Here is a 21,894-nt window from a genome sequence, read left to right as displayed (position 1 = left end):
GATCGGTAATAAGAGGGGTTTGTGCGATTAGAAGAGCAGGTGATTTCAGAACACAAAACAAAAGGGTTTTTAAAGCCCTCGTATTTGAAAATATATTACATGAGCTGTTAAGTATTAAAAGTACGAGTACAAAAGCTTCCTTCAACATTGATGCTTTTGGAGGGAAAAACAAAGCCCGGTTGTTAAGGCTAGCTTCGAAGTAAGATATTTTGCTTCGAAGCCGAGTCAAACGGCTTCAAAAACAGAGAAGCCAGCTTCGAAATGGGTTGCCCTACCATGTTTTTAAAGCCCTCGTATTTGAAAATATATTACATGAGCTGTTAAGTATTAAAAGTACGAGTACAAAAGCTTCCTTCAACATTGATGCTTTTGGAGGGAAAAACAAAGCCCGGTTGTTAAGGCTAGCTTCGAAGTAAGATATTTTGCTTCGAAGCCGAGTCAAACGGCTTCGAAAACAGAGAAGCCAGCTTCGAAGTGGCTTGCCCTACCCAAAAAATAAAAATACTCGAGTATTTATTTTAAAAGGGCTTAAAGACCAGTTTTTAGAGTTTTTAACAAAGATAATGTCCTTCGAAGCAAAACTTGAGTTTCTTTAAGGATGTGATTTGGTGTTCGAAACATCAAAAGCAATAATGACAATGACTAGATGTTGACTATGGTCAAAACAAGTTTTGAATGTAGGATTGCTAGATTCGAAGCACTGTTTCCAATTGAAAATCGGCCAAAACTCTATTCCACAAATTGGAAAGGTTACAATTGGCTCATTTAGTGTTTTATTTAAAACAATTAAGTCCAGATTCAAAGGATGAAATTGTTCGAAGTTCGAAGCTCTGAGTTGACTTTTAAAGCACAAGTAAAAATACAAGTGAAGACAGGGTCAAATAAAGACAAATTTTGTTTATATTAAGATCAGAGCGATTACATCAGCTGACCATATCTCGGTATAAACTCGAGCTCAGAAAAATAAGGAATGGAATAAATAACAAGATCATGAAATTTAGTCCAACAATGATCAATGAACTTTTGTTCTTTCCTTATTCTATCTTCTAAATTTTCTAGCATTGGCTGCATAAGTTGATGTGCTCTCACTTCATAGTAGAGCTCTTCAGCCTTTATTTCGAAGGCCACCTCTCTTAACCCTTGTTCTAATTCATCAATGTCTAAGTCATCCCAATACGCAGAATCTTTATTCTTGAAATCATTGAATTCTTCAATAAAGTTCTCTGTTTCGTACTGAGCATGAATTCGAAGGGACGAAAGTTGGTCTAGAGATTGTGTAGTAGCCATAGAATTGCGATGCTAGTGAAGAAGCAATGGAAGTTGGTCCAGAAACATATGAAGTTCTGCCTGAGCAAGGGGATTAAGGACATGGCCCCTAGTCATAATGTCACAAGCCCATCGAAGGTTCTTGAGAGGGACTTCGTCCTCGAGAACATTAAAGGGCAAGTGAGAGAAGGCTGCAAGCAGAAGTTGAGCCTGTTTCCGCTCAGCTGAGGTAGGCGAAGGCAGAGGTTTATAAGGTGGAAAGACATTCTCCGTGGATAGGGCAATCTTCAATTTTTCTGCCCAGGAAAGAATTGGTAGGGGAGAATCTATTTCGGGAGACGAAGAAGAAGGTGTGGACGCTTCTGTTTTCGAGGATGATACGGGAGCAGAAGGAACAAAGGCATTAATATAATCAAGCCAGTCAGAAGAACAGATCTTCGCCTTCTGGGCTAAGAATGATGGGTTATACCCTTGTGTTTCTTTTGGGCGAGGAGCAGAGTGCACTATCTTTGTAGGCATGGAAGATGTATACCATGCTACAAGAAGATTCTCCTCCAGACTACGCCGATGGTCAATGGGCACATAAGGATAAACAACTGAACTTCGAGCATAGGAGGGAAACTCTAAAGGGTCAGTGAACTCAACAAAATGGTGGTTGATTCGCTCCTTTAAATCAGAAGTCTCAGGTACTGACCAGCTTGTCCAGTCAGAACCACCAGAAGAGGAAGAAGTTGCAGCTTTATCCCATACAGAAATTTGCGAAGAAGAGTTGCTCAAATCCATGTTTGCAATTTTACGAATCAGAGGTTTGAGAGTAGATTGTTCGAACTGTAAAAGTAGGTCAGAAGGGAAAATTCTTATGTCTTTGTTTGTAGCCTTCTGAATCAAAGGATTAAGAGCAATGTGTTCGTAATCCAAAGGTCGGTAATTTGCAAAGGCGTCCATGACCTGAATATAGAAAGGTGGGTAAAGGTGGCTAATAAATGCATGCTTTCGACGAGGAATGACATTGACATATGACTCTTCGTATGCTTCATCATTGGAGGAAAGAATTAATTTGACCATAAAATGTATTAGTCTGTTCGAATAATAAGACAGTGAAAGTACTTAAAGGATCAAGACGAGAGTATTAATACAGATGGTGTGAGACAGTTGCATTTCTGGGAAGATGCAAAACCCATGCACGTTCTAAGACGTGGGAAAAGGGACTCTGATCCACTAATATCACCAAGTCTTGGGTATATTAGTGCGGGGGGTAATGTTGGCTATACATTTTGTACTAAGCCAGTGACAATTCAACACGTGACAAAGTGAGGGTAATATGGGGAGACCAGGTAGGTCTTCGATCCTGATCATACACGTGGCAATTAATATTGGTTGTTATAAGATCTGAGTAGTAGCGGATCAACAAAGAGACGTACAGTGACGTGGCTTCAACGGTTGCTCACATTCAAATTCGAATATAAGGGGGAAGCCTAACTGCAAGTGAAGGCATAGTGGAGCTACTTATAAGGTAGCATGATCAGCAATTACGGAGGAGCAGTTCGACGGTTTGAAGTACAATTCGATGGTTATCTGCGGAAAGTATAAATAGCAGGAAGGACCTCAGAGAGCGGGGCGGAAAAAGATCTAAAAGAATTACTTTACATATTCCAGTGTTATTTCCTATCATTTATATTTCTGTACTTTAAGTTTCTGCGCCGCACTTCATTTGTAGGAGTAGTTTTCGAGTATATTGCCGCTGTAATTCTCTACGGAACTAAGATCATTGTAAGTTTTTCATACTAACGAAATACTTCAGTTTATTTAATTGTTCTTATGCTCAAGTTTTCTGAAGTCAAATTACCAGTAAGCCACCAGTAAAAGTCCTGTTTATTGAGGCCGAAAAGAACCATAACACAATCGTCTGAATAATTGTTTGGCAATTACAATTCTGTAAGGACTGATTGATCCTTGTTGGCACGCTCATAATTACGAAAGTAACCTTTGAAAGCCAAAAAAGCCAACATATAGCAAGTGACAATTTAATTGAATAAATATTTTTTTTTTTTCTATTCAAATCCATCTTTATTTAATTACCTCCAGGGAAGTCCTTAATCTATTTAAGGTATAAAATTCAACCACAAAATCTAATTTTTTTGTGTTTGTTAAAATTGATTGAAATTTTTCGATTAATTATTGTCAATTAGATTTAAACTGAATTTTTGTTAACAAGACTCAAGCTAATGGGTGTTAATTTTGATCCCTTAAATTTACATTTTAATTGATTTCATTTTAAAGAAAATTTGTCTTTCAAGATAATAGAAATGAATTTGAACATGTACTATTCTGGGACCCACATCTCTAAGTCGAAGTAATTGATTGACACATTTTATGAATTGGGTCAATTTTTGTCTTTAAGATGTCTATATTTTGAAATGGACTTAAATTTTTTAATTCAGTGACTCACATTTCTTATACATTTCAACTTCGAATATTTAATTTATACGGATTAAATGGTGATCAAACACCATGAATTTATCTACAAACATTTTTTTTTATTAAAAAAAAAATGAATTGTCTTAAAAAAAAAATTACATAAACAACATACAAGATGATTTTTTTTTTTTGGATAAAGCTTGGGAGCTCGAATGAGCTCCCCCCGAATCCCCCAAAAATGGAAACAGAGGGAAAACGTGGAAAAGAGGGTGAAGGCAAGAGAGAGAAAGAGAGAGAGAGAGGGAGAAAGAAAGAGGAGAGGAGAGAGGGAAATAGAGAGAGAGAGAGGGAGAGAAGCTCGGCCGTCGCAGCAGCTCGGCCGATCGTCGGTCGATCGCCGATCGTCGCAGCAGCTCAGCCTTCGCCTCGCTTCGGCCCCTGGTTTATGCCCCCTCCTGTCCAGTTCTCCTTTCTCCCTTCCCTTCTTCTTCTTCTTCTTCTTCGTTTCTGATTAAAAAAAAAAACAAAAAACAAAAAAAATAAAAACAACGTCGTTTTTACTTTTAGGGAGATTTAGAAGAATCATTTTCGAGCGACCTAATATTATTCTTTTTTTTTTATTTAAAAAAAACAAAGTACATGCATTTAGTACATATGGCCACTTGCAATGTACGAATACAAGATAAAGCTATGGAAAGGACTAATCTCATTTAAAACTTTCTATGTCATATGTCATTTCATCAACTTTTTTGATTATCTTTCATCAACTTGAAAGAGATGGTTCTCTAACTAGGCCAAATTGCCAACTGGCTAAGCTAGAAAATACAGTGAAACATAAATTTTAAGTTTACTTAAAAGTGATATAAATTCAAATTTAATGAGTTCTGGGCAATGCTTATAATTAACTTGTGTACATAATTTAAATTTTGAATAATTTTTTTTAGTATTTTTTTCAAGGCATGTAATATTTTTTTGTCTAATGTAACTCTAGATTATGCTTAGATCTTAAATTTGGGTGTAATTTTGTAGAAAAAAATGGGAAAAAAAGAAGAAGAAAAACAAATGAATTATATTTTTTTACAAATTCAAGATTTAAACACCATGTTTCACCTTGTACTTGGGTTCAGATAACAAATGCCAATATATGTCAATATGTACATAGGGCCTACCATGTCCAAAATATAATTCACAATTATTTTTAGATATAATATGGAAAAAAAAAGAAAGAAAGTAAAAGATAATTATTCCTTATATTTCATTATAATTAGACCATTTTTCAAGAAATTAACAGTAAAATTATGATGTAAATTACATGTTCAAACATTACAATAAATCTGATTGGGCAATATCAACTTCATCTTGATGAGAGCTCTCAAACCATTTTTAGCTAAAAAATTGCAAGTTAATATTGAATAAAGTAATGCCTATATTTAAAAAGATAAAAAAGGCACTCTTTTAGAAACATTGGTAATAAATTTGTATAGTATAGGCAACACTACATTGAAAGAAGAAAAAAAAAACTCAAAGTATCCTCATAATCCACTGCAAATAATAGGGATCCAATCACAAAATTTCTTGAGAAACTGAAAACAACTTGAGAACAACACGACCAGACTTCAATCCAAAAGGTTAACAAACCAAAATGAAAATTTTCCAATAATCATCCAAAAGCCCAGTACGGAGGATATGATTCTTAATTACGATTCAAAAGGTGAATCCTACTAAGATTCTCTGCCACAATTCTCAATCTTGCAAGAAATGAAATGGGTACTGGGAAAATTTTCTGAAATGTCTATTTAATCTATTAATTGAAACATATTTAAAACAAAGAGTCAGAAACACAAAAACAGTGTATCTTCTCTGGGGCTTCTAATACTAGAAATTAACATAACAAAAAACGCACCACAATCAGCTTCAGACAGGTGCGCTTAAGCGTCTAGGAATTTAAAAAATGCTGATCTGGCGATGAAGAAACAACATGATCCTCATCGGTCATGGTGGTTATCATACCATCAGCATGCCACTTCGAAAAACCGTCCTCAAGAGCCTCTCGCATCCATGGATGCCGGCAACGCTCAATGGCTTCGGGAATCGTTAGCCATGTTCTTTGCCGAGTGCTTTGCTCAGGCCAAGATTGAAGCTCCTCCTTCACAAGCAGAGCGAACATGGAAGCTTTACACAAACCTTCAGGACTGAACTCATCTTGGAGCGTCTTACTTTTGAATTTGTAATACCCCAAGAAATGCTGAAACACATAACAGTTTCCATTTCAATCAAATAATATAGTTCAGCAAAAATTACATCACCATGGACCACAGGCCATGGGAATCATAATTAACTCAACCAAATATTTATGGGAGATAGTTTGGTAATATGTGCAGACACATCTACAGAGTAAGCATGTTGTGTCCGACAACAACAATCTTCTGACACTCTTAAAAGCTCGTTCAACACTTCTTCAACATGTCTTAAATAAAATCAAATTCATAATATTTGATACTTTGTGGACACTCAACCAACACTTCTTGAACCTTCCGCACGTCTTATGTGATGAATCCCATCATAACAACAATTTTTGCATTTTCAAAACACACACAACTTATGTACTAAATATGTTTAAAACATTTATAACATGAATATATCACATGTATTATATTTTTCTATTATTTTTTATTCTTTAGAATGTATATATTACATGAATGATATTTTGACATTCAACTTACAAAATTTATAGCTTTTAAATACAATTAGTGTATGTTACATATTTCAATGATATTTGAATAAATTATTCATTTATATTACATATAATAAATCAAACCAAGCCTTAAGTCTCATAAAATGGGATCGGCTATACATGAATTCTTCTTCTCCACGCTGCTCTATCAAAGACTATTTCGTTTGTCAAATTAAGTGAATTCATATCTCTATTTACTACACTAGCCAGCGTCAATCTAGGTCTACCTCGTCTCTTAACACTATCATCTACCGTTACCGCATCGCATCTATTCACTATTGCTTTTGTTGGTCTCCGTTGACTATGCCCAAACCATCTCAATATATTCTCTCTAAACTTACCTTCTATCGGTACTACTCCTATCCATTCCTGAATATACTCATTCATAATTCTGTCTTTTCTAATCTTGCCACACATCTACCATAGCATCCTCATCTCAGCAACACTCATCATACCTACATATAATAAATTTGTAAAAATATAAAATTTTAACATATCTCATTGTCCCAAGCATGTCGCGTCTTGCATTTTTTGAGAATCGACGCGTCAGCATATCTGTGTCATATTCGTATCTATGCTTACTTATTGGGCTTTTAAGCAAGGGTATTGATTAATTATTGTACAGTATAAAATTCTAATGTAACCTATGGCACAAGCAAGAAGAAATTGAAAGAGACTATTCAACCTCTTACCAGTAAATCACCTCGAACTCCAGCTTCTTCTAAAGCTTCACGTAGTGCTGCCTCCTCAACAGTTTCATCATTTTCCCATCCTCCCTATAATGAAGCATTTTGATAAACAAATAAAAAGTAAATTCATTAATCTAAAATGGGATTCTTGACTAGAATTTTATGATCCTTATAGCGAACAATTAAGAAAAAAAAATGATTAGAATGTGTGTAACCAACCAAGCACTACTACACCTATTTAACATTTTGCTACATGTTATGTATTTTCTAATGATGCCAAATTTGTCTTAGGAGTTAGAATGGAAAAGCACAAGGAATAATAATTAGAAGTTTTCTTAGTAAACAAAACATATATAACACACATATATTAGGTGTTAAGAAGCATAGATCCTTCTAAGAAGGTAACGTATCTATGTCGTGTCCATGTTGGACACCGACACTTTTTGGACACTTTCCCGACAAATGTCCGACACTCTTTAAAACGTGTCCTATTTTTTAAGTTTTTTTAAAGACCCCGAACACTCTTTAGACATTTGGAGGATACACGTGTCTATTGTTTAAACACATTTGTTTACCGATTAGACAAAGATGAAACTAAATATAAATTTGAAGAAAATAACTTACGATACAATAATAAAACAAAAACCATATAATTTTTTAAGAATTAGTGTCACATTGTATTTTTTATTATTTTCAAATGATATATTCATATATATATAACATATAATAAATATATAAAATTATTTATTTCATGAGTGTCTCCCACATGTCGTGTCCTGTATTTATTAAAAATTAGCATATCGGCGTGTCCATGTCGTATCCGTGTCATCTTGCACGTCCTTGTCCATGCTTCTTAGATATATAAATATATTTTATATGCAGTCAATGAGTGTTTTTATTCTGTAAGCTCCTAGGTACAAGTGTACGTATTACTAATGAAAAGAAAAAAAAACAAACTCAGACAATATCCTAAGTTTCCCAACAATATCAACCCTTCTTTTCTTTATATAAAAACGTAGTTCAAAATTGTCTATCGTTCTGGTATTGCATTAGAAAAAGGCAAAATAGAAAGGTTAATAGAAAGTGCAACACTAAATCTTAAGCTTCGGTTATTGCCCCTGGTATATTTGTTTACCTAAAAATCTAATATTGCTATAAGAGTGCTTTCTCTCAATTCATCATGCAACTCCGTAAAGAGTGTCTTGCACTTCAAGATCTTTCCCCAATTTGGTAACGAGTCAAGAAGATTTCAAGTTTTCCATGAGCATTAATTGTGTCTAGATGCGTGAAGAAAAGCTTCCAGAGTGTAATTTGATATATTCAATCAAATTAAAGCAAAATCTCTATAAAGTCCACATATGATTTATGTGAAAGACTTTCAAGCAATCAATAGCAATCTGTTAGTGCCCTGTCCATAGACAATACAAAAAAATAAAAAATAAAAAAATAGTTAATTAAGATCCAAGGGTGACAAGAACTAGAAAAAGAAATTGATAATTGTGTCCAATGGAAATGATAACCATTAACTACCATAGACAGTGAAGTATAAGTCGGGCCCAAGGGTTTCAGGATTAAATTTTAAATGAAATATTATGTCCAATGATCATGTAAGTGATGACAAACATGAAAGTTAACTGGCATTAACTAGAAATTATATGTACAATTGTCAGATTCGTACCTTTGGAAAGAGAAGACCTGGCCCACTAGCTGAGTTGATCATAAGTACCTCAACAACCTTCTCAGATGTATCACCATTAGTTTCACAGGAATTTATGTACTTAAAAGGAATACACCTGTCAAAAACTATGCTGATCAGAATACAGAGGTTATATTTGAAATATGTGCATTATTAAACAATTACAATCAGCCAGATCTTGGGCTGCCACCTATATACAAGTGAGTGCAAGAAAGGACTTAAAAAAAAAAGAAGCTATACATCTCTTAGCTCCATGGTAGCAACAAAATTCAACAAATAACACCCAACTACACAATATGGCCAAAAAAAAATGCTCTTCAATTTACAAGTTGCAGCTTCACTGCCTTCAAAAGATCTATGAGTCCTTTCACCCCAAATGATCCACAACAAACACAGCAGAGTAAAAACCTAAGTTTTCTGCCTCTTCATCCCCACTCCTTCCCCTCCAATTGTGAAGAACATCTGCCAAACTTCTAGAGAAAATCGAATCCATCCCAAAAAGAGTCAAAACCAAATGTCACAATTCCTTAACAAACATGACAATCAATAAGATGATGACATACAAATTCTCCATCTTGCTTACAAATACGACACCGATTAAGATGCCATGCGGGAAGGAAAACACACACACCCCTCTTAGAGTGTGTGCTTTGAGACTCAAGTACTCTCCCACGAGAAATGAACCTTCAGTTGCCCTACTAAGGTTTCATAGAAGAACATAACATCAAAAGGACATATGAGATAACATACACCTTAGATGAAAATTCTCCCCATTCGACGAACTCGCCCCCTTTCTGTATATAACGTCGACTTGCTGTTGGCGAGTGGAGTTTTTCTATGTTTGGATGGTAGATCCTCCCATTGGTTCCAGTGAGATCAAAAAATCTCGGGTTTGAGGTTTGGATCTTCTTCGTGCATTGAACCATGGCGTGAAGGTGAGGGTTTCCATCTTCATGGAGCTCCCTTGCGACAAGTATGTAGTATGGTTGACAGGCTAGTTGGAGGAGAAACTGGAGGAGTTCTAAGAGTTGTTCTTTTGGGCATGGGCATTGTGGGTAGGTGAGGAAGACATTCTTGGCATAAAAACGGAAAGAGGATTGGCGAGGCATTATTTAGCTTATTTAGTGATTAACACTTAACTTACACTGGTGTGAATGTTGTTTGTCGAGGCTTTATATAGGGGGAGGTCACACCAGCCGGGGGGGGGCGCTATATATAATATTACTAGCGCCCCCGCTGTTGAAATTGTACCCGATAGGCAATTTCATCCGTCGATGGACGTACGGATGGTGACGTGTAAGGTGGAGATTAAATCCGTACTCACACCAAATAGTAATCACTATTTAGTGTGAGTGGTGTGAGTAGACGTGGCCGGATCCTGTCCACCCACGTGCCACGATCGTGGTGTTTTTGCTTGGAGATAAAGCAAAGGTGCACAGAATTCCGCGTGAATGAACAGTAATGGGCGGGAATTCAAATTTTAAATTTCGAATCTCCGTATTTACAGCTGTCTATATATCTGGGTCCAACCTCAGATATTTGTCGGTGGAGAGAGATATGAGAGATATGCTTTTGCAGTTGGAGAGTTATTACACTGAGGTGATTTTCTGGTACCTTGTTTCGTCCCTCCTTTTCTTTCTGCCATTTTTGTCGATTTATTTGGTATACAATGTTGTACTCCTTAGAATAATGATTTAAGTGTGGAGTTATGTTTTAAGTTTTGAGTTTTTGAATCATGATTTGAAAAGGGAAAATTTATTTGGTTATGAGTTTTGAAAATAGTTTTGGGATGATTTGTAATTTTTTTTTTTTTTTTGATTGATTGATGTATAAAATGTGAAAGGAGAGAGAAGAGATGAGAGAGAAAAAATGATTGATTGATTGATTAGTAACAATAATAATAAAAAAAAAAAGATAAGCGCGGAGTTTTGAAAGTAATTTTGAGTTGTATTTTAAAAATATGTTTGGTTAACATGTTTCATCCAAATCATGATTTTAAAATAGAGTTAAGTTTTGAAAAGTAAACCAAACGCTACCTTTCATTTTCCAATCTTGTAAATTCTTGCAAAATGAGATTCCCTTGGAAACTTGATTCCCTCCCTTCCTAAAATAATCCACCATAACCGCCTCCTTATCCACCACAACTCTATAAAGGGTTGAGCAAGCCATCTTTAGAGCATGCTCCCTACACCAAACATGATGCCAAAATTTAACCCTCCCCACCAAACAACAAATCAAGAGTTATTCAAGAAAATGTCCAGCCATTTCAGATCCCCTTCCATAAGATAAGTAACCTTCACAAAAGTCCAATCCCGTTATGGGCCATTGTTCTTTGAATGCAACTGTTAGTGCTACCACTTGCATATGTTGGCAATTCATGACTTGTATGTATCCTTAAGTACAAACCTAAAACACTGTCGCGCGGAATCATATTGGTAAATTTAAAACCCTTGGAAAGCCTTGAAGGCTCATGTGAGAGTGCAAGGAGAAAATTCATGAAACATGAAGATTGTTTTCAAAAAGACACAGACCAAGAAAACCAAGAAGAGGGCTTAAAGTTCAACTCAGGTTACCTGGTCGACCAACATTGGAGGTTAGTCATTTATTTACCAAAAAAAAAAAAAAAAAAAAAAAAAAAAAAAAAAAAAAATTGGAGGTTGGTCAACCAAGCCGGTGTTTGGACAGTTGGCTGGCCAACCAAATATGATGATCAACCAAAGCAAGTCCAGAGAGCTATCATTTTTAGGAACCTATATTGGTCAACCAATATACACAGGCCCAACTCCTATCATGGTCAACCAAACTTTGACGTATTTTTTTTTTATAAAAAAAAAGGCTTTTAAACTAGCCATTGGAGGCAGCTATTTAAACCCCATCACCCCATTTAGGGGTTTCTTGATTAGAGAAGACTAGTTGATTGACTATACACCTTTAATAACCTCAAAATCACAGTTATAAGAGTGCTCCCACCTTTGTGAGTGAATGTAGCCTTCAATCTTCAACATAAGTCTTCCAAAAGCACCACACTTGTCTCATTTAAAGACATCTTTGGGCTTAAAGGGTTTTAATACCCTTCTCTCAAGCCCAAATTCTAGATTTGTTATATCTAGTGGAGACTCAGATTTGTGGCATCGTAGTTGATGTCTTGGGTGAGCCAATTGGAAAACCCATTGTTGTGTTTGCATGGCAAAGGTTACGGGTTGAACCTATTGAAAACTCTTGCAGAGGAGTTGTAAGGTTTTACGTAAATCTAGTAAAAACCCCTTTTGTGTTTGTATGGCAACGGTTAAGGGTCGAACCTATTGAAAACTGTTGAAGAGTTGTTACAGTAAAGGTTTTACGTAAATCTAGTAAAAACCCCTTTTGTGTTTAGCAGATTGAAATTCGGCAAGGACGGCCTAGAGTGGACCTAGGGAAGTGGCTGAAACATTATAAAATCTTGATGTTCATGTCTTCGCATTTAAGCTTTTAAGATGATATATTGAATGAGCTTATGTTTTGAGTCTTTTTTATTATAAAATTGGTAAAAGTGAGTGCTCTCAATAGAATTTTAGATTAGTTATTGCAACCCATCATAGACTTAAAGAGTGACCATATAAGATGAAGTGGTTGAGACAAGCAATTTAACAAACTAATCCACTTGACCTAGGTTGAGGTAAAAAACTAAAATTGGATGGACAACGAGATACCCAACCTTACACTTAAGTAGATAAGAGTATTGAAACATTCGAAGTGTGACTTAAGTGTATAATTATCAAAGGCTAATTATAAGACTTACAGAGCTTGAGTAGGAAAAGGGAAACAATAAGTTCGTAAAAATAAATAAATAAATAAATAAAACCATTGTAGGACAATTACAGCACCACCTCTAATGCCTTTCCCACTTGCAATTGCAAGACACAATGCCATAGCCATCCCTCCAACAATGCTTGGTTAAAAATCTCCAATTTCCAAAATCCTAGTACCCAAACCTCTCTCTCTCAGAGGAGTGCAAACCATAACCCAGTCCACTAAATGATGTACTTCAACTACTCCCCCAACTCTTCCCCAAAGAAAATCGCTTTGTACGCAAATGAAGGAATTGTAAATAAAGACATGAAATAACTAAACAAACTCCAGAGGCACCCCATTTTGGATAAATATCCATCCAATATTTTCTAAAATCTCTTCACAACCAAATCAATCCTACACTGATCTAGCTTTGAACAAGGAACCCAAAGGTAAGCCCAAATAACATGATGGGAGAACTCTCACCCTACAACCAACGATAGGATCAAGACTTTCAACATCAGCCACCCTCCCCAATAAGGATAATTCTCAAATTTACCAAAATTCAGTTTTAACCCTAATATCACCTCAAGAAGATTTGGGGTGTGTAATGAGCATCTGCATTAGCTTTTAGCCCAATTCCCAAAACCAAAAAGGGAAAAGCAAATGACCGAAGCAAGATTTTTCCTTACAAAATGCTCATCTGCATAAGCTTTGAGCCCATTTCCTAAAACAAAAAAGGGAAAAGAAAAGAAAATGACAGAAGCAAGATTTTTCTTTTTCTTTACAAAGTTCCCAGCTTTGGGGCGTGTGACGAGCATCTGCATAAGCTTTGAGACCATTCTCAAAACGAGAAAGGGAAAGGACATGACGGTCACCCGCATACTTTACCCCTCTAGATTCACTTGCATTTTAGTCAATATCCAAATTTAACACAGAAAACTCTGTCATTCTCAAAAAGTATTCTAACTCATTCAAACCCTTGAAAGCAAAAAACTAAACAGTTAACAGGCAATGCCAACAGTGGCCGTCAGAAAAATTGAAAACAGGTAAATAAATAAAGGCAAAAAAAGAAAAAAAAAAAAGAAAAGAAAAAATAGAGAAGAACATGGTACAATGGGTTACCTGAAAATGACCAGAGCAGATAAATCCAAATCCAAATCCCAAATATAAACAGTATTTTGTTCACACTTTGAACCTCTATTTTTATTTAAAAAAATTTCCTTTGTTTTAATTGGCAAACCTAAAAACAACAACCATCCACAATTCTTGCCCTTAGTCTGGTTCAGATTCACAAAATAATTTATAAAGATTTTTCTTTTAAAAAAAAAAAAGTTTTTCAGCATTTTCCATTCGTTTCCCACATTGTTATCGAAAACCAAACAGAACCCAATTGAAAAGAACCAAAATGAATGAAATGAGAGCTCAACCCAAGAAATCTAGAGACGAAATAGAGATAATTTCCAGCAATACAATCACGATTGAGGGGAAACCAAAAAAAAAATCTAGAAAGAGAGAGGAGAGAGAGTACCCGGCGATGAGGCGGAAACCAGCCTCATAACGCTGCTGATGACGACCAGTGCGGGCCACCAATTCAGACATTTCGCTATCTTCAAAGACCCCTTTTATCATATCATATCTACAAACACTTCACAGAATTACCCTTATTTCCTCGCACCACCAATTTTCTCGAGAAAATGAATTCAAACCCACATTATATTCTCTGGAAAATGTGCTATCTGAGTGCCATCAATCGGTGAGCAAAAACAAACCCATTAAAAAGGAAGAAGAAGATCAGACAAAGGAACTTCGAGATCGAGAGAGGATAGAAGAGAGAGAGAGGTGGGGTCTGGGTTAAGGGCAGCGCATGGATCGGTTTTTGGTTGGGTGGAAAGGGGTCGAGGCAGATTGAAGAGGTCGGTTACAACTTTTTTGACATATGTTAACAACAAACCCACCTTGTGGTTATCGCCCGAATCCATACCGAATTTTGCAACTACATTTTCTGTACTTTTCTTTACTTCTCTTCTTTGTTTCACTCTCTCTCCAAACAAAAGTTGATTGCATGTGCAATACCCCTAAGCAATGGAGGGTATGTATTCTTTGAAACATGTAAAATTACTAATTTCATTTAATTTTAAAAATTTAAAGACAATAATTTTAAATAAAAATATTAAAATATATAATTTATATCTATCAATCTATATACATTATATAAGGAAAAAAAGATTTTAACTCACAAGTCTTGTAAGAGCTTTAATATTTCAATCTTAATTTTTTAATTTTTTGATTTAAAAAAAAAATATCAGCATTTATTGATTTCTTTCAACTCACAAGATTTTTTTACTTCTCTTATACTTACTACCACATTCTTTTTAATTTCTCTCATACAGTATGATTAGTAATGAGATTGTTACATTATTTTTATAAAAAAATCTATAAAAAATAATTTGTATATTAAAAAATATCTAAAATAAATATAAATTCTTATTAAAAAATAAAGGTAAAGCATCAATAAATATCAAATTATGAACTTGTGCACCACTTAGTCCTGCTTCTTTTTTGTTGAACTGATAAGTCCTGAAACGTACAAAATGGCACATTTATCCCTCCATCATGCGCGTGTTTACGTTTTAATTTGAGGACAATGTGGGTTTTGTGTATTGTTAAAATTACTTTTAGGGACATAGAGCGCACTATGGGTTTTTATAGGTTTCCCACATTTTGTGATCAAATCTTTGAAACATTGTTAATCCTAATAAGAGGCATATTGGTTTTATTGGTAAATGTTCAAACATTGGTAATCAACAATTTCACATTTGAACATTTCCATGTTGGTGGATTGAAACCCTAAATGTAGGTTTTGGATTTCCGAAAAGAGATTGTACGAATTTCACATTCGTGTTTAGGGAGAAACCCTAATCGGAGGCACATCTAGACGATGCACAACCAGTAGGAGCATGTTGGACTGTGACCGACGAAGCTTGGTTTCGTCTTCTCCAGTGATTCGTTTAACAATACCTGACATCAATGTTTGCTACACTATACGCCGCCGATTAAGACATTTTTGAATTTGCAAAAGATGACAATGAAACTCGCAGGTGTACAATTTATGCAACTGAAATTGTTAATTACATTTTGAAATTTTGACTGTGTATTTTGTGTTTTGTATGTTGATTTGGTGTTTTGATGTTGTTTTCACTCATTACTCGAATGTAATACACAACGTGAAGTTAGGGCAAACTTAACGTGTGTTTATTTCAATTGATAGTGTAAATGTAGATGTTAATGTGACATTGGTGTGTGTTTTTATCAATATCAGTCATGGTTGGGGTGTTGGGTGAACGTATTGGGTTTGGGTGTAGCAGATATGTTTTTGTATCGGGTTGTAAATGTTAATAATGCCATGTTTGGGTGATTGATGTGTCGTAGTTGTAATGCAATATCGAAAATGTTTAGTGGTACTTTATCGGTGTGCCAATTCGTAGCGTTGCGAATGCTGTTGATTGTTACACTCAATCGAGTCACATTTGGTGGCACATCAACGTGGTGTTTCTAAGGAAAATGAGATATGTTTGGGTTATTACGAAGGTGTGTAGTTTTGGTTATTGTAGCCGATTAATGTGTTTGATGATGTTGAATGTGTTTCTTTGATATTTGGGTGCTTGGGTAATTGATATAGTCAATGTTGTATCCAATTTGTTTCATAATATGAGCTTTGGGCATAATTTTGCATGTGTGTAATATGTTCGATGGGTTTCATTTGTGGAGTATTGTAACGAGAATAACAGCCCAATGGTATGTGCAATGTTGCATCAGTAGTGGTCCACAAGTACACATTGGCGACGTAACGATACAAAATGCTTGTGCAGGACCTTAGCTGTTGTGCAGTGGTATTTCGATGGCCAGTCAATGCATTTTGTTATGGTTTATGTGACTGTGTCGGATGTGGTGTTGTAGCTTTTGTTTTTTTTTTGGGGCATATCTGAGTACGTTGGCATGTTGTTGATCGGCGTAATGCACTATTCACATACTCTGCGTGTGTGAATAGGACATGATAAGAACCCCGAGTGAGGCTTCAAGGGACAAATACCTTGACGCAAATGTGAGGGTTGCGCAATCGCACCAGTTTATTCATTACCCCATTTACCATGACAACCACCGGTCTATCATGGTCAATGATTCAAAAAGTGGGACTTGGAAACACTACAACTCAAGCGTCGTGGAATTCAAGATATGCATTTCACCGAGGCTTTGAAAGTGGTAAGTACATCCGTTGGTGCTCATTTCCATATAGTTGTGCACAACATGAACGAACTTGGAACATGTGAAACAGTGGGTGAGAAATTAAAATCTGGTGTGAATGCAATGGGACTTTGAGTATTTATATGACCAATGTGGTGCGTTGAACCATCAACGAACATGCTGATGTGGTGTGTTAATATTATATGTTGTTTGTGTCATATGTGTCTAAACGTTTAACGTTTTTGGACAAAAACAATCGGTGGTCCAATACCTGAATCAGAATGTGGATAGTGGAACAGCATCAGACAATAGTACGGCACAAAGTATCGATGGCACGTTGGAGGCAGTGATAGATTGCCCCCTGCAAGAACCTGACACGTAAGTCCCACCAGACCATGACGACATTCCCCACCTTGTTGCGATTAATGACTGCATGATTTGTTTTGAATTTCAGGGCCGAATGTGCAATGATAGTATGTTTCATCATGCGGCAATATGTACATACGGTCGAAATTGACACCACAATAGATGGCCTGACCCCCTCTGTTTACTGGGTAGCAATGGTGAAAACATTTGTGAATGATCCGAAGAGAAGTCTGCGTGCTAGACCATCATGATGCACCTACCGCATGCCGGCTATGTGATACGAACATACATATATATATATATATTTATTTTGTTAGTTTGATCGTTTTTTGACGATGATGGGATTTTGGGCGTAAGTCTCGTTTATTGGTTGTTTTTATTTTTTGTTCAGCATATTAGTACGTTACGAAACGTACTTTGGTACGAAACATTTTTGATTATTTACTATTAAACCTTTTACATAATTTAGTTTTTCTTGGAATAAGAATGACATTGTGTTTATTGAAATTGTTATCCACTTCATAACGAACTCGGTAATTCCATTGGGAATTATGTGTGTATGTTATCCACTTCATGACGAACTCGGCAATTCCATTGCGAATTATGTGTGTATGTTTGACTAAAATTATCGACTTTACAAAACATAGTTAGGACCAATGACATCCCCCCAAAACAAGGATGACAATGTTATAATGTGTGGATCACATTTGGCACAGTGCGAAAATATGCAAATTTTATGTCTTGTAATATGTTTGCCTACATAGGTTGTTGTATGTGATTGTGTCGTGTTTAACGATTGATTTTTTTCCGTTTGTTCAAGTCAATGCTATTCACTTCCCAATGACAACAAAACAGATATATTGCCTACAATATGAAATAGGTATGAAGGAAATTAGGCGAATGTGTTACTTCCAAACAACACAGTTGGAAAAATTAGCTTGTTGAATGTTGGCACATTATGTTTTGCAATGTTGTTGTGAATTGTATTATGCATTATGTGTGGTACCGAACATAAGTTTTTTCCCACTTCTAATGATTGACAAACGTTTGGTAAGTTTGATTACATTACACACGACATATGTTATGAACAAGAGGTTGAAAAACACAAAAATACGGGGGATGGAAGAATACACCACAAACACTCATACACTGAATGGAAGGAACACATCCAAAAAAAAAGAAAAAGAGCTTGAATAGCACAATAGTCGCAAACATGAAACACAGCTTTTATCAACATTGACCATCATACGATATTATTGTAATAACCACATGTGCGAAGTAACAAGTAACAGCAACATACGGTTGAATTGTGGCTGTGCCATTATTGTAGTATATAAAATGAACCGAATGCACAAATGTTAAAATATTTTGAGTGCATGGAATATAATTTGATGTGCGTTATTGCAATGTTAATACATTCAACATACTCTCAAATTAAAAAAAGGACATGCAACCTGAGCAGACATCACCCAATGCACAAAAAAATAAAAATACAAGCAAATAATGTCGTGGCACAATACGCGGCAAGACTAAATCGATTCTTTGCATGTTTTCCTGTTATGGTTACCCATCTTGTCACATCGGCTACACTGAATACATTGCACAACCTCACGTCTTGATGGAATCCTCTTCCGTTTTGGCCTCCTCAGCGGGCTCTTGACAACGTTTGTTTGACCGTACGTACAAAGCAACAAAATAGCGACCTCCATGCCTACAAACCAAACCAAAGCATCTAGAAACCATCGAAACAACCCCCACATTGCCGTAAACCCCCACTGTCCGGTCGAAACAAAAGACACACACACACAGAGTACCCCCCGACTCCACCAACGCATCTAGAAACCATCGGAACAACCCCACCCCAGAACCAAAATAAACCATTACACACACCACCCTTCCACACACTTAGCTTGTGAAAAAGAAATATTAGAATACCGTCGGCACCAGAACCCATAACACGCAGCCTCCCTAGACTATCAAAATCAAACCCACAAACAATAAACCCACTTCAACAACCTAACCAATCCCACCTTAAATCACAGAATCAAGTATATTACAAACGGAAATGTAAAAATACGTTACCAATAATTAACAAAATCCACATCAACCCCAGAATATGCTCAATCTCATAAAACATGATAAATATGTAAACTCCACTAATATGAAATCAAACAAAAAGATTCCTTCTCACCTAAAAAGGACCAAATGGTTCATAAAAAAAAACACAGGACCAAATGGATCAACATTCCCAAATTTGAGATTTATCGGTGATTTTTTCAAAAAATAACAAGTTGCAATTGTGAAATAAAAAAAAAATTACATTGTAAAAAATAATTTGTATATTAAAAAAAATATCTAAAACAAATATAATTTTTTATTAAAAAATAACATGTTGCAATTGCGAACAAAAAAGAGAAAAAAAATTACATTGTGCATTTCATTAAAATCTAAAAATAATAATTTCTGTATTAAAAAAAATATCAAAAACAAATATAAATTCTTATTATAAAATAACAGGTTGCAATTACGAAAACAAAAGAAAAAAATTACACTATAAAAAATAATTTGTATATTAAAAAAATATCTAAAACAAATATAAATTCTTATTAAAAAAATAGGATAAATTACAAATACACCCCTGAGGTTTGATTAAAATACGAATCGCCCCCTGTGGTTTTGGAAATTACATTCCATCCCCTGAGGTTTCTAATTTCATAACAAATCGCCTATTTTATTAATAAATCATCAAGTCAATTAATAGTTTTTAATGATGTTAGAAATATATTTTAATTAATAATTTAGATAATTTTATTATTGTATAGGAGAGTAATTATGAATTTAATTTTTTTAGTTAATTATGTTAAATAAAAAATACTAACAAAGAGATATTTGTAATTTTCTAAACCACAGGGGGCGATCTGTACTTTAAACAAACCTCATGAGGTGTATTTGTAATTTACCTTAAAAAATAACATGTTGCAATTGCGAAAAAATAGGAAAAAAAAATACACTGTATATTTCATTAATGATGCTCAAAACAATGTGTCAAGTATTTGTGTAAACGCTTGACACATGTCAACTCTCAAATTATCAAGTAAATATAGATGAAACCAAAGAACTCAGCTTTAATGACTAACAAATATTAGAAATCCGACCATTAAAACCTAATAACTATTAATTAATAGAATTCAACAATTGAAATGTCTCAAACCACATATCTTTGTCTTCTTAAATGTTCTCTTTTTTTTTTTTTTTTGTTCATATATTCATTCTAATATTGATAAAGAATTGGATGTGTGGAAGAGTGAGAGACATTAAAATTATATATTGAGTTATGTAATTGTTGTGATGAAAAATAAAAGTTGTCTTCTTCTTTTATGACGATTTATCTGGTTATACTTCCAATTAAAACATCATGTATGTTTCTACATCATCATTGAACGTTCCTTTCATTTTTTTAGATACTTTGTCTCACAATTGTTTATGTTTTGTATTATGAAATTTATTACATGTGTCTGCTAAAACTATTAGATGGACCTAATGCAAGAAGTGCAAATTATTTCAATATCATTCTTAAAATTAGAAGTACAAAAAAATACACAAAAAGTATATGAATAGATAAGATTCTACAAAATTTGTTTGTGAGTCTTACTTTCTTGAAAATCCTATAATTCATTTATTTTTTGTATTATATTTTATGTTTAGTTTTTGTACTTTTTTTATATAATTTTCTTTGTTTTCTTTAAAATTTTATTTAAAAAATTAATTAATAAATAAATAAATTATTTTCTATTTCAAACAATTTCATTTTTATTTTTTATTTTTCTTAAAATAGCTTTAGTTTTGGGCAATTACTTACTTTTTTTTTCTTCTATATATTGTAATTTTGCGCATTTTAAGTATATGATATTTTCACTAATACATTCGGAGATACATTATAAAATAAGTCTCCGTTTGGGAAGTGGGTTGGCTTTTTGGCTTTTTGGCTTTTTTGGCTATTTTAGCCTGGGTTTAAAAGCTTGGTTTGGGAAGGGCTTTTTGGCTTTTTGGCTTTTTTGAGTTTTTTTGTGAGAGAAGAATGTAATGATTATGGGTTGGATGTGATGTTTTGTTTGTTATGACTAAAATAGCCTATTTTGTCTTTTGTGGCTAAAATAGCCAAAAAAACCCAAGAACCAACTTGCCAAGTATCATGCAAAAATCAAGTAAGAAAAAGAAAATTAAATAAAACAATACGATAAATATGGAGCAAATATCAAAGATCAAAACTCTCAAAGCAAGCAAGTAAGCAAACAAGTAAGTAGAATAAAATGTTTAACAATAGACATTTGAAAATTTGTAATAAAATTTTATAACTTTCCTTTTTACTAAAAAAATTATATTTGGTACTAGTTAAATAAAATGTTTTTAAAATATTTTTTTTTAATTTGAATTTAAAACTATAGTAAATTTATGTAAGCATAATTGCTAAGGTCTCGTTTGGGAATATGCTATTTTAGTAATTTTTTGACTTTTAAAAAAAAGAGGTGCAAAAAAATAGAGAAAGTGATATAACTTATAGTGACTTATTGCCTTTTTGGCTAAAACATAAGGTCGTCAAATGAGGCCTTAATGTATAATATTTATATTGACTACATTTTTCATGTTTATTTTTTTAAGTAGTTATATAGAAGAAAAAAATGTTGTTAGGAATAATTTTTTTCTTAATTTCG

The 21,894-nt window shown here is 34.4% G+C and overlaps 1 protein-coding gene across 2 annotated transcripts; it reads right to left on the bottom strand.

The window, feature by feature from the left end:
* Positions 1–5,299: 5,299 nt before the first annotated feature.
* LOC114258942 (nudix hydrolase 16, mitochondrial) lies at positions 5,300–14,691 on the bottom strand. 2 transcript variants are annotated; one of them, XM_028198945.2, is made up of 4 exons: positions 14,103–14,691; positions 8,786–8,900; positions 7,111–7,194; positions 5,300–5,929 (listed from the first exon to the last, which is right to left on the bottom strand). In XM_028198945.2, the coding sequence occupies exons 1-4, from the start codon at positions 14,201–14,203 to the stop codon at positions 5,621–5,623; spliced, it is 609 nt and encodes a 202-aa protein (XP_028054746.1). In that variant the 5' UTR covers positions 14,204–14,691; the 3' UTR covers positions 5,300–5,620. The 2 variants fall into 2 exon arrangements, with proteins under 2 accessions (XP_028054746.1, XP_082747077.1); XM_082890951.1 differs by lacking the exon at positions 14,103–14,691 and adding an exon at positions 13,697–14,060.
* Positions 14,692–21,894: the final 7,203 nt, after the last annotated feature.

Source organism: Camellia sinensis, chromosome 10 (genome assembly GCF_055761805.1).
Source record: "Camellia sinensis isolate YWXY chromosome 10, ASM5576180v1, whole genome shotgun sequence".
NCBI classification, from domain to species: domain Eukaryota; kingdom Viridiplantae; phylum Streptophyta; class Magnoliopsida; order Ericales; family Theaceae; genus Camellia; species Camellia sinensis.
The sequence above is the reverse complement of the archived record's forward strand: the minus strand, read 5'-3'. Positions and strand labels throughout refer to the sequence as shown.